General features: G+C 55.2%; 1 protein-coding gene and 1 non-coding gene across 2 annotated transcripts; both read left to right on the top strand.

Moving 5' to 3' along the window:
* Nucleotides 1–3,176: 3,176 nt before the first annotated feature.
* Nucleotides 3,177–3,249, top strand: TRNAG-CCC. The gene has a single exon. It is a non-coding gene; the product is annotated as a tRNA-Gly (tRNA).
* A 1,290-nt stretch (nt 3,250–4,539) lies between these two features.
* Nucleotides 4,540–9,298, top strand: CPLANE2 (ciliogenesis and planar polarity effector 2). The gene is made up of 6 exons (XM_043908911.1): nt 4,540–4,813; nt 4,955–5,077; nt 6,456–6,608; nt 7,970–8,094; nt 8,365–8,501; nt 8,724–9,298. Exons 2-6 carry the CDS (start codon nt 4,966–4,968, stop codon nt 8,968–8,970), a joined length of 774 nt encoding a protein of 257 aa, XP_043764846.1. The 5' UTR covers nt 4,540–4,813; nt 4,955–4,965; the 3' UTR covers nt 8,971–9,298.
* The last annotated feature ends 2,154 nt before the right edge of the window (nt 9,299–11,452 follow it).

Raw genomic sequence — 11,452 nt, 5'->3', positions numbered from 1 at the left:
TTCGATCCCTGGTCCGGAAACTAAGATTCCACATCCTGCCGGGCAACTCAGCCCACTCGCCATGACTGCTGGGCCAATGGGCCACAGCCACTGAAGCCCACGTGCCTAGAACCCACGCTCCAGTGAAAGAAGCTCCCGCGGTGAGAAGCCCGCACCGCAGCAGACAGCAGTCCCCCGCTTGCTGAAACCAGAAAAGGCCCAGGTGCGCAGAGGCCGAGACCCAGCTCAGCCAAAATAGAAACGTTGAGGGGATCTGTACACTTTAAAGCTACCAGCCAGAATCCTGTCTGCCCTCCTGCCCTGCTGCTCAGTCTCCACCAGAGGGCAGGGCCTGTATCGCTTCCCACTCTTGGCTCTTAAATATTTGACAAACGCACGTCCTCTACTCTACGTGTTCCTAGAATGTGCATCCTGCTTCCTAACGGTCCTTCTTCTAGGCTTGCCTTCTGCAAGCCATTCTTCATGTTGTAGCTATAGGCAGTCAGTCAGCATGTTTTTATTAAATTTTTACTCTATTTCAGACATGTTCTAGGTAGTAGGGATTATTATGTGCTGAATTACGTCTCCCCTACCCTGGAAAAACTTCATGCGTTGAAGATCCCCAATCAGGAATCAAACCCTCACCCGCTGTAGTCAAAGAGCAGAATCTTAACCCTGGATCACAGCAAAGTCCTGGAGATAAGATCTTTACTGAAGTGGTTAAAGTGAGATCATTAGAGTGGACCACAATCCAATAGGCCTGGTATCATCATAAGAAGGAGAAACTGAACTGAGGCTTACCCAGAGGGAAGGAATATGACAAGGGAGAAGGTGGCCAAGCCAGAGAGTGGCCTGGAGTGGGTCCTTCCCACTCAGCCCTCCAAGAAACTGACCCTGTTAACACCTTGATCTCAGGTTTCTAAGCTCCTGAACTGAGAAAATACATTTCTGTCGTTTAAGCCACCCAGTTTGTGGTAGAACAGGGATATAACAGAGCAAAATGGCAAGGCCCCCAATCCTAGCTTACGTCCAAGGTGAGGGAGACAGACAATACATTTTAAAAATTTCAGTCTCAGGACTGTCCTGTTGGTTCAGTGGTTAAGAATCCACCTGCCAATGCAGGGGACACAGGTTTGATCCCTGGTCTGGGACGCTCCCATGCACCACAAGTGCTGAAGCCCGTCAGCTAGAGCCGGGGCTCTGAGACAAGCGAAGCCTCATAAACGCATCTGGAGAGTAGCCCCCAACTTGCTGCAACGAGGGAAAGCGTGTGCAGCAGCAGAGACCCAGCACCGCCAAAAATAAACAAGTAAATAAAACTTCAGGATCAAGAAAGAATGATGTGGGAGTGAGCTGGGGTGTACAGGCAAGCCCTGGAGTGGCAGGCGATGTCCACCTGGGACCTGGGCAAGGGCTCCCCTGAGCCAGCCTCCTGAGGCCCTGGGGTGGTGGAGGGAGTTGCCGGGGGTGGGAAATGCGACACAGAGCCCCTCAGTGGGAGCGGAAAAAGGCCAGGGTTGGTGAGCGCGGCAGGCCGGGGAGGAAGGTGGTGGCTGGGGTGAAAGCAAGAGTTGGTCAGGGCTCAGTCACGGAAGGCCTTGAAGACGCGGAGTTTGGATCCTATTCTGAGCGCAGTGAAAACTACTGGATACTGCAGTCGTGGGGGCAACAGTGGTGATCTATGTGCAAAAAGATCACTTGGGCGCTGGGGGGGGGCGAGCAGAGAAGCCCCGAAGGAAGCAGTGACGTGGCGCAGAGGCTGCCCCTCCCTGCAGGTCCTCCGGTCTGTGTCTGCCCACATGGGCCCGCCACGTCCCTTCCGTGACAAGTTCTCCTCGTGAGCCCTTGTGGAGCCTTGTCCAGGAGGTGCTCAGTCTGGGGAGAAGTCCAAACCATGAAGAAACGAGTGGATTAATCAGAAGGTTCTACACTGGAAGGGCCTTTAAGTAGGTAGTGTCTCCCTGTTTCACCTGTGACTCAAAGAGGAGACCCTTATGGGACACGTAGTTTAGGGGTCAGAGGAACTCCCTAGACTGTGCTCACAGCATCCTTCTGAAAGGCCAGGCGCCAATCGTGACTGGTTCCTGTCCTGAGCTGAGCAGTGGCGATTGTGTAAGTGAGGTCCTTGGCCTTGTTTCAGGCTGAAATGTGTCACCCCCACCATAGGTCAAAGCCTTAACTCCTCAAGGAGACTTATTTGAAGATTGGGCCTTTGGGGAGGCAATTAAGATTAAATGGGGTCATAAGGGTGGGGCCTTAATCCGTATTACTGGTGTCCTTACAAAAAGGAGGAGACGGCAAGGGAGTGTGTGAACAGAAAAGAGGGCTCGAGAGGACGCAGGGAGGAAGGAGGGGAGGAACGTCCTCACCAGACACCCCTGCTGGCGCCTTGATTTTGGACTGCGAGCTGCCAGAGCTGTGGAGAGAGTTTGTACTGTTTATGCCACCCACTCTGTGGCGCCCAAGCAGACTGACGCAGAGTCCGGCTTCTAACCACCCAGCGCTCTTGTTAAACGTGCGGGCTCACAGACGCACACGACCCCCGACATAGACTCCCTGGGGGGCAGGGCCCGAGAATCTGCATTTTGAACAGGCTCCCGATTCAGCTCACTGCAGTGTCCTCTCCACTCCTGAGAGCTCCTGAGGCCGTGAAGACTGATCCCCCCAACCCTCTGGCCACGAGCGCCTCTGACCTCCAGCCTCCCTGTCTGAGCCCAGGAGGGCTGCCCATCTTACCTGGCCTCCAGGCTAACTAGCAAGCACACACGGCTAAGTTGTTTCCCACTCTCCCTATGCCTCCACAAGCCACGCCGGGGCAGGGCTGGCTGTGAAGTCCAGAAACCTAAACACACATCAGGTCTGAGTCTCGTGACTGAGGCTCCCCTGGTCCACGGTGAGGACCACACAGACGTGCTAGGACCTGTGGGATGGGGAACTGAGTGACCTGGGAGCACAGGCAGCAGTTTCCAGCTGCAGGGCCCTGCAGGGGTGGTTACAAGCCTGTATATCTGCTGCGCTGTAAGCAAGTTGAAGGCCAGTGCCCCGGCTTACACATCCTGACTCCACTCCCCCCTGGGGCCTGAGAACCGTCCTCAATGATTTGCGGGCTCATGGCCCTCTGGCTGCGTTCAGCTTTGCTAGGAATGTCCCTCCTAGGGACTGGGGTCAAAGTTTTAAAAACGCAAGACCCAGGGACTTCCCTGGTGGTCCAGTGGCTAAGACTCTGTGCTCCCAATGCAGGGGCCCTGGGTTCGATCCCTGGTCAGGGAACTAGATCCCACATACTTCAACGAAGAACTGGTGCAGTCAAATAAATAAGTAACTAATTAAAAAAAAACACACACACACACATAAGACCCAGTGCGGCAGACCAGAGACGTCCTTCAGAGTCCAGGCACCCTGGATTCTGAGTCTAGTTTGCCCACTGACCACCTATGTGGTGTGACTTCAGATAATCCCATTGCCTCTGAGTTTCCTCATCTGTAAAATAAAAGGAGGGTAATAGTATTTCCTACACAAGTTTGTTTATAGAAATAATAACTAACCTCTAAAGCCCCCACCATCTGGCACTTAGTTGGCCTTCAATGAAGGTTAATCATAGCGTGTGTGCTCTTTGTGACCCCAGGGAATGTGGCCCACCAGGCGCCTCTGTTCACGGGATTTTCCAGGCAAGAACACTGGAGTGGGTTGCCATTTCCTTCTCCAGGGATCTTTCTGACCAGGGATTGAAACTGATTCTCCTGCTTTGCACGCAGGTGGATTCTTTACTGCTGAGCCACCTGGGAAGCCTAATTCATAGAATTTAAAACAGTGATTTGCCTACTTGAAGGCATGGCAAGCAGGTACTGGTAGAAAGTGTAGTAGACAGCTTTTCAGTAATGAGCTATTTTGCATACTATCCAGCTAAGGGGCATTTACGGAGCACCCTGGTGCCCAGTGTGGGGACACTGGGGAGGGGCTCACGGCTCGTGAATGGAACGGAATGTCAGCTCCAGGAGGGCAGGGACTTCTCGTGGCCATTGCATTCCCAGCAGCTAGAACAAACCGGGCATAAAATAGGCACCCGGTAATTATTTGTTGAATAAGTGACATCCATCCATCAATCAATCAAGAAATGAGTGACTGGAAAGCCTCAGACTCATTTTTAAGGCCTTGAGCAAGTCCCTTGACCACTCTCAGCAGTTGTTTCCTCATCAGTGAAGCTACAGGTGTTCAACTGACGCCGAGTTCCTGCCAAGCAAGATCAATAATAATGATATTGTTACAACAATAATAACTAAACGTCCTGAACACTGCTAAGGACTTGTGACTGTCGTAAAGAATCCTGGGAGGTAACAGCATTTTACCTCCACTTTATAGAAGAGGAAACTGGGGAGCAAAGAGGCAGAAGGGAGATTTGTTCAAATTTCGGAAGGAAGACTGGGGCTGGAACAGAGCAATGGAGAAGGCCAGGCCCGGCCCCGTAGCCCGCGCGGCCGCACAGGCGGACAGACCTGCCCCGCCCCGCGGTCCGCCCCGCCCCGCGTCTCCATGACGACAGCCTCCGCGCATGCGCTTTGAGCGCCAGCCCTGGGCGGCGGGGCGGGCCTTCAAAGCAGGGCTCCACAGAGCTCCCCTGTCCGCGTGGGCCGCCGATGTCAGCGCTGGGGGTTGAGATCGAGGAGGCGGAGGAGAAGCAAGGCCGTGTGACCTCCCCGGAGGTGACAAACGGCTCGGGGACCGTGCAAACACCTCCTGGAGCGGTGATGGGGTGACCGTCTAGCGCGATCTGTGCGATGAGAGGGAGCCGGGGTGTTGCAAGGGGGCTTGGAGGCCAGAAGCCTCAATCGGAACAGTAAGAAGCTGGGGCTCCACCATCGCCCCGTCCTCCGGGGGCGGGGGCCTCCAGAGAGGAGCCCGGGGGCAGGTGAAGGCCACTGACCCAGCTTCCCTCTCCATCTCCCGTGCCCTGCTTTCCGCCTTCCCTCCACGTCAGGGCGCCCAGCCATGGCCAGGCCGGCCGCCCCGGGCTCGGTAATTGTCCCAGACTGGCACGAGAGCGCCCAGGGCAAGGAGTACCTGGCCTGCGTCCTGCGCAAGAGCCGCCGGCGGGTGTTTGGTGAGCGCCCCCTCCGCTGCCGGTCCCCTGCCTGTTCCTGGGGGTGGGGGGGTCACCCGGGGGAGAGGGCGGGGGAGGGGAGGGGTCGAGGGCGACCCTCTCCTGCCTGTCCCTGGGAGGGGGGTTACCTGGGGGAGGGGCGGGGGGCAGAGACAGGGCACTGAGGCCCGGCTCCACCCTCTCCCCATCCTTGGGGACCTTAGAAGCCCCATCGTGGGGCCCCCACCCCCAAATCTCCTTAGAGCTAATTCCATCATCAGAGCCAGGGACATGGAAACAGACAAAACACTGCCAGGAACCCCTGTCACCAGAGAGGCTGTTGACTGAGCCCTCAGCCGGCGCCAGGCCCTCTGCTGGGCACTTTGTACCCTGGACGCCAATTTAACCTTCTCAATACCACGTTGCAGACTTGTCCCAGCTCCCCTAGTGAGCAGACACAAGCCTCTTCCATATCCTGCTGTCTCCAGGATAAGACACCCCTGTCCCCCAGGAGGAAGCTAATTCATCCAGCTGACAGGCCCGCAGAGGGGCCTGGCATGGACTGCACTAACCCTAACCCTAAGTCTAGCTTTGGCCAGGAGACACAAAGCGCCAGAATGCTTGAGACCGGAGGGTGAGAGGGCAGCCCACGCTTTAAGACTTCCAGGTCCTACGCTACGATGGATCATAGTTTATACTTATTTTTGTTGCAAGTTTTAAATTAAAAGCACTCAGGGCAGTCCAGTGGTTAGACCTCAGTGCTTTCACTGCTGTGGGCCCAGGTTCAATCCCTGGCCAGGGAACTAAGGTCCTGCAAATTACATGGCTTGGCAAAAAGAAAGAAACACTGAATTCATTAAATTAACTAATTTAAAACATTCATAAAGATCTGACAGTATTGATTCTAAGGAGCTTATTTATAATACTTAAGAATACTTTTGCTGCTATTTCTCCATTGAGGAAAGAATTAGAAAAAACCTTGCATTCACCTGTGAAAAACCTGGGATATGTGATAATAGTATTAATAAAAACCATCTCAGGTAATTCCCTGATGGTCCAGTGGTTAGGACTCAGTTCTTTCACTGTGGGGGCCTGGGTTTAACCCCTGGTAGGAAATTAGCAGCAGCAGGGGAATTAAGATCCCACAAGTCTTGTGGTGCAGCAAAAAATAACAAAAAGCACCTCATGCATGGAACTTTAAAAAAAAAAAAAAAAGGTGTTATTTGGCGTAGGCACTGGCCTGGTTCCGGGAGCACTGGGGTTCCAGCAGAGCTTCTCCTCCGAGGATGCTGCTTGTATGGCAAGCCTCTGTCATGGGTACTGTATAGAGAAGGGCTGGTTGGCACCAAAAAAGCCCCACGTTGGCCCCCGACCCCACCTGGCTCCCACTTTCCCTCAGGGCTGCTTGAGCGACCAGTGCTTCCCCCTCCTGTGGCCATCAACACTGCCAGCTACAAGATCTTCGTGTCTGGGAAGAGTGGCGTGGGCAAGACAGCGCTGGTGGCCAAGCTGGCTGGCCTGGAGGTGCCCATGGTGCACCACGAGACCACTGGTGAGTCCCTCCGAAGAGGCCTTCCCTGGGGTGGAGAAAAGACTCGCCCTGGACCACATGAGCCGTAATCTGTAACCAGCCCCACCTGTTACTCTGAAACCCCGGAAAGTCACTGCACCTCTCTGAGCCTACATGAGTGCCTCTGTCCAACAGGGATAATAGTACCAACCCCTTGGGACTATAGTGGGGTCAGTAGTAGAGTGGGCTTCCCCCGTGGCTCAGATGGTAAAGAATCTGCCTGCAATGCTGGAGACTGGGTTTGATCCCTGGGGTGGGAAGATACCCTGGAGGAGGGCGTGGCAACCCACTCCAGTATTCCTTTTTTTTTAAGTTTAAATATTTGCTTGCAGTTTATTTTGGTTTTTCTAAATAGACATTCACATCTGTAAACAATAGGATTTTGGTTTCAGCCCCAACCCCCAATTTCTTACAAGTTTTTGTTCTCATACATTGCCTAGAACTGCCATTTGTTACTGTTGAGTCGCTAAGCTGTGTCCAGCCCTTCTGTGACTCCATGGACCATAGCACACCAAACTCCCCACGGGATTTCCCCAGCAAGGGTACTGGAGTGGGTTGCCATTTCCTTCTCCACACTCCAGTATTCTTGCCTGGAGGGATTCTCCAGGGCTACAGTCCGTGGGTCACAAAGAGTTGGATATGACTGAGCGACTAAGCACAGCACAGGACAGTACTAGAGGCAGTGGTGGTAACCTGTCTAACCTTGAGCTGGCACAAGGCAGGTGCTTAGAAAACACTTCTCTTCCTTTCTCATTTCCTTCCACTGGAAGCTGATTTACCATCATGTTGCAACATGTGACAGTATTCCGGGACCTCTAACTCTCCCTGTACATAAGAGGGAGGGCTTCTCAGCTGGTGCTAGTGGTAAGGAACCCATCTTACCGACTGTTTGGGACCCCATGGACTATACAGTCCATGGAATTCTCCAGGCCAGAATACTGGAGTGGGTAGCTGTTCCCTTCTTCAGGGGATCTTCCCAACCTAGGGATCGAACCCAGGTCTCCCGCGTTACAGGCAGATTCTTTACCAGCTGAGCCAGCAGGGAAACCCAAGAATACAGGAGTGGGTAGCCTATCCCTTCTCCAGGGGATCTCCCCAACCCAGGAATCGAACCAGGGTCTCCTGCATTGCAGGTGGATTTTTTTACCAGCTGAGCTACCCAGGAAGCCCCCAAACGGTGAGGTGCTTTGTCCCGGTTATAGCTAGGGCTGCATCTCCCTGGTAGGCTGGAGGCTCCTGGGGCAGGAATTCTCCCATCGGGGACTGTGCCTTCCCCATCAGACTGAGGATTTCCTTCCTGGCCCTCTCCTCCCCTCCACCGCGTGACCGACCCGGCCCCCCAGGCATCCAGACTACCGTGGTGTTTTGGCCAGCCAAGCTGCAGGCCAGCAACCGCGTCGTCATGTTCCGCTTCGAGTTCTGGGACTGCGGGGAGTCTGCACTCAAAAAGTTCGAACACATGCTGCCGGTGAGCAGGCTGGTGGGCCTGGGGGTCCGAGGGGCGGGTTATCTGAGCCGGGCCTGAGCGGTCTGCAGGCGCCAGGGGCCGGCAGGAGGGCCCGAGGACGCTGGCCCAGGCAGGAGGGCTCTGAGCCGAGCCCCGGGACCAGCCACTGCCGCTCCGGGCCTGTCTCCCGGGCTGTGAACGGACGGGCGGTGGGAAGACTTCTCGGCCTACAGCTTCTGGTCCCAAGGTGACGAGCTCGCAGCAGACTCTTGTTGGCCTCCCCCTCCCCAGGCTTGCAAGGAGAACGCAGACGCGTTCCTCTTCCTCTTCTCCTTCACTGACCGGGCCTCCTTTGAAGACCTCCCTGGACAGCTGGCCCAAGTAGCCGGCGAGGCCCCTGGCGTGGTCAGGATGGTCATCGGCTCCAAGTATCCTCCGGGGGCCCGGGACTGTTAAGAGGCCACGTTTGGCGAGGCGCGGAGCGGGGGTCCGGCAGCCTGCCTGTGCTGCGCAGTGGGGTCTGGCCCCACGGGCTCCCTGGAGGCTGCAGCAGGGCCTCCCGCAGACCGGGGTGCGGGGGACTAGGGACGGGGAGGAGGCTGGCTTTGACTGGGAGGCAGAGGCACGCATGCTCCTTGACCCGCCTCCAGATTCGACCAGTACATGCACACCGACGTGCCCGAACGGGACCTCGCGGCCTTCCGGCAGGCCTGGCCGCTGCCCCTGCTGCGGGTGAAGAGCGTGCCGGGGCGGCGGCTGGCGGACGGACGCACCCTAGACGGCCGGGCCGGGCTGGCCGACGTTGCCTATGTGCTCAACGGCCTGGCGGACCAGCTGTGGCAGCAGGACCAGGCGGCGGCTGGCCTGCTCCCCGCCCCAGAGGCGGCCGGCTCCTGAGCGGGCACCCTGACCGCGGGCGACCCGGAGCAGGACCCAGGCCCTGGGCTGGGGCAGAAATGCGGATCTCCCCCAGGACGGGCCTGGGGCCTGTCAGGGAGGGTGGAGGCCTGGGAAGGCCCTTTCCTCAGGAGCTCGGGGCAGGGAGCTCAGCGCAGGGAGGCGGGCACACAGCCCTTCAGGGCAGCTGTCTGAGGGCCTGCCAGGGTCCAGCCTCGGCAGGATCCAGGGGATAACCTCAGGATGAACGGTGTCTGCGCGCGAGAGAAGACACGTGAGCCCAGCCTTGATGGGGCCAAGTCTGTGAGGGGGAGAGAGAGAGAGAGAGAATGACCAGAGAGAGAGGGAGAGAGAGAGAGAATGACCAGAGAGAGAGGGAGAGAGAGAGAGAATGACCAGACGGGGGTGTTTGCAGGGTCTGGCAGAGTCTGGCAATGCTTTATTTTTTACCGTAGCTTTTATACCCTAAATTAGTACATTTCTAAGGGGAAGATAGTTTAACATTACATCAGCTTGTTCTTCACGAAACCAGGGTGTTTTCTGCATACTTCTTTGTTTATGAGGGTCTTGTACATTATCTTCTGGCCTTGGGGCCTATTAACATTTTATGCAAGTCAGGTGAATATAAACCTATTTTCTGTTTCTATGGTGACCTTAACTGAAAGGTAGCAGTCTCATAGGGCAACAGTACAGAGTAGAAGTATATTCTTGTTAATACAAAAATTAATCCTTCTGCAGAAGTTGTCAGTTGCATTTATCTAAGAAGTTTACCCCAAACTGACTCTGCCACTTTGGTGAGGCAGCCTCTGCCTAGCACTCCTAGCTGACAAGTAACAACCATCTCATTGTTACCACACTAGGGCTAAGCTCTTATTTCTCTAGATCTTTAATTATATTAACAATGGTTTCTATAACACAACCTTAGCACATTAAAAGCAAAAACACAGCAAGCAAAACACAGCAAGCAAATGTCAACCCAATAACCACCTTTAGAATAATTTTTCTTATGTTTTCTAATAGGACTCCTTTACCCCTCAAAAATGCTCTGTTTATTAGGGCTTTTATATAATCAGGTTCTTTATGCTATTTTATGATTAGGATATTATAAACAATCATGCATATTAGTACCAAGGGCATAAATGCATTTGTCTAACAAACTACCAGCAAAGGAGTTTAAATTAAAACACTCCTTTCACCCTGGATAATCTCATAAAATACCACCACCTGGGAAACTTATTGATTAAAGTTCTAAATTGATTCCTATTTGGGAAGAGATCGGGGAAGGCCTTCTGCCTGTGTCACAGAAATTAGGGAGTAGTCTATTGAGGCAGGCATCAGAAAGACAGATATCATCTTTAAGGTGAGCGCCGGCGGCAGCTTTTCAAAATCCCTGAAAACCTGATCCGCCTTGCCTGTCAGGTTTTCTCCCTCATGACCTTGTCATGGGTGGGATCTCGTGTGCCGGCTCCCGGCAAGGGCCTCTGGGGGTCCCCGACCTCCTCGCTTACCCCGGGCACCCGGACTTCTGGAAACTGAGGCCCTGTACGTGCAGGGCCCGAGGGCATGAGTGTCTCCTCAGCGCCGCCTGCAGCGTCTCAGAGGGTGACGGGGAGTGGGTGCCTCATCTGGGCCCCAGATCTCAAGCATCTTCAGTCAGGAGCCCGTGTTAGCTGAGGTGACACCGTCTGCTGTCCCCGATAAACCCTGCGCTCGCGGTGGCTTCACTTCACAGATGTTTCTTCCTGTGTCCCACCTCTGGTGGAGGTGAAGGCTGGTGTGGGGCCCGCTCCGAACATGCATTCAAAGACCCAGGCCTGAGATCCTCGCTGAGCTTCCTCCCAGTTTGCCCTGGGCCATCAACACCCGGTCAGCAGAAGGGGAGCAGGCAGGTGGGTGGTCGCCCAGCAGGTCTCTGTGACCTGGCCTAAGGCTGGCGCAGCCCATGCCTCATTCCTGCCCGCCGTTCATTGGCTGAAACCTAGTCACATGGCCTCAGAGAGCCACGGGGAGGCTGGGAAATGGAGTCCACCTGTGTCTCCACAAGGCTCGCGGCACTCTGGTGCCTTTTTGTTCTGGCTGCACTGGGTCTTTGCTGTGGCCTGCGGACTTCTCTGGTTGCGGTGTACGGGTTGGCTGCCCTGCGGCACGTGGGGTCTCAGTTCCCTGACCCGAGATCAAACCTGCGCCCCCTGTATTAGCCAGACGCTAGAGAATGCAGGCTCAAGTACGGGGTAGGGTGTGGGGGGCAAGTGCCTACAAGCCGGCATTTAGAATTTCTCTCCCTGATGACACTGTCTTTGGTCCATAGATGGGCCCTGGGCAGAGGGCTGGCCTGAGTTTGACCCAGCTGGAAGGGCCCTGGATGACCAGGCAGCCCGCAGACCCTCAGAGGCCCCTCTCCAGAGGGCCACTCTGCACACCGCACACTCACAGGCGTGGCCACCTGGACCTCGTGGACTCAGGCCCACACACACCTCACTAG

Source organism: Cervus elaphus, chromosome 8 (genome assembly GCF_910594005.1).
Source record: "Cervus elaphus chromosome 8, mCerEla1.1, whole genome shotgun sequence".
In the NCBI taxonomy this organism is placed as follows: domain Eukaryota; kingdom Metazoa; phylum Chordata; class Mammalia; order Artiodactyla; family Cervidae; genus Cervus; species Cervus elaphus.
This window is presented reverse-complemented; position numbering and strand designations above follow the sequence as displayed.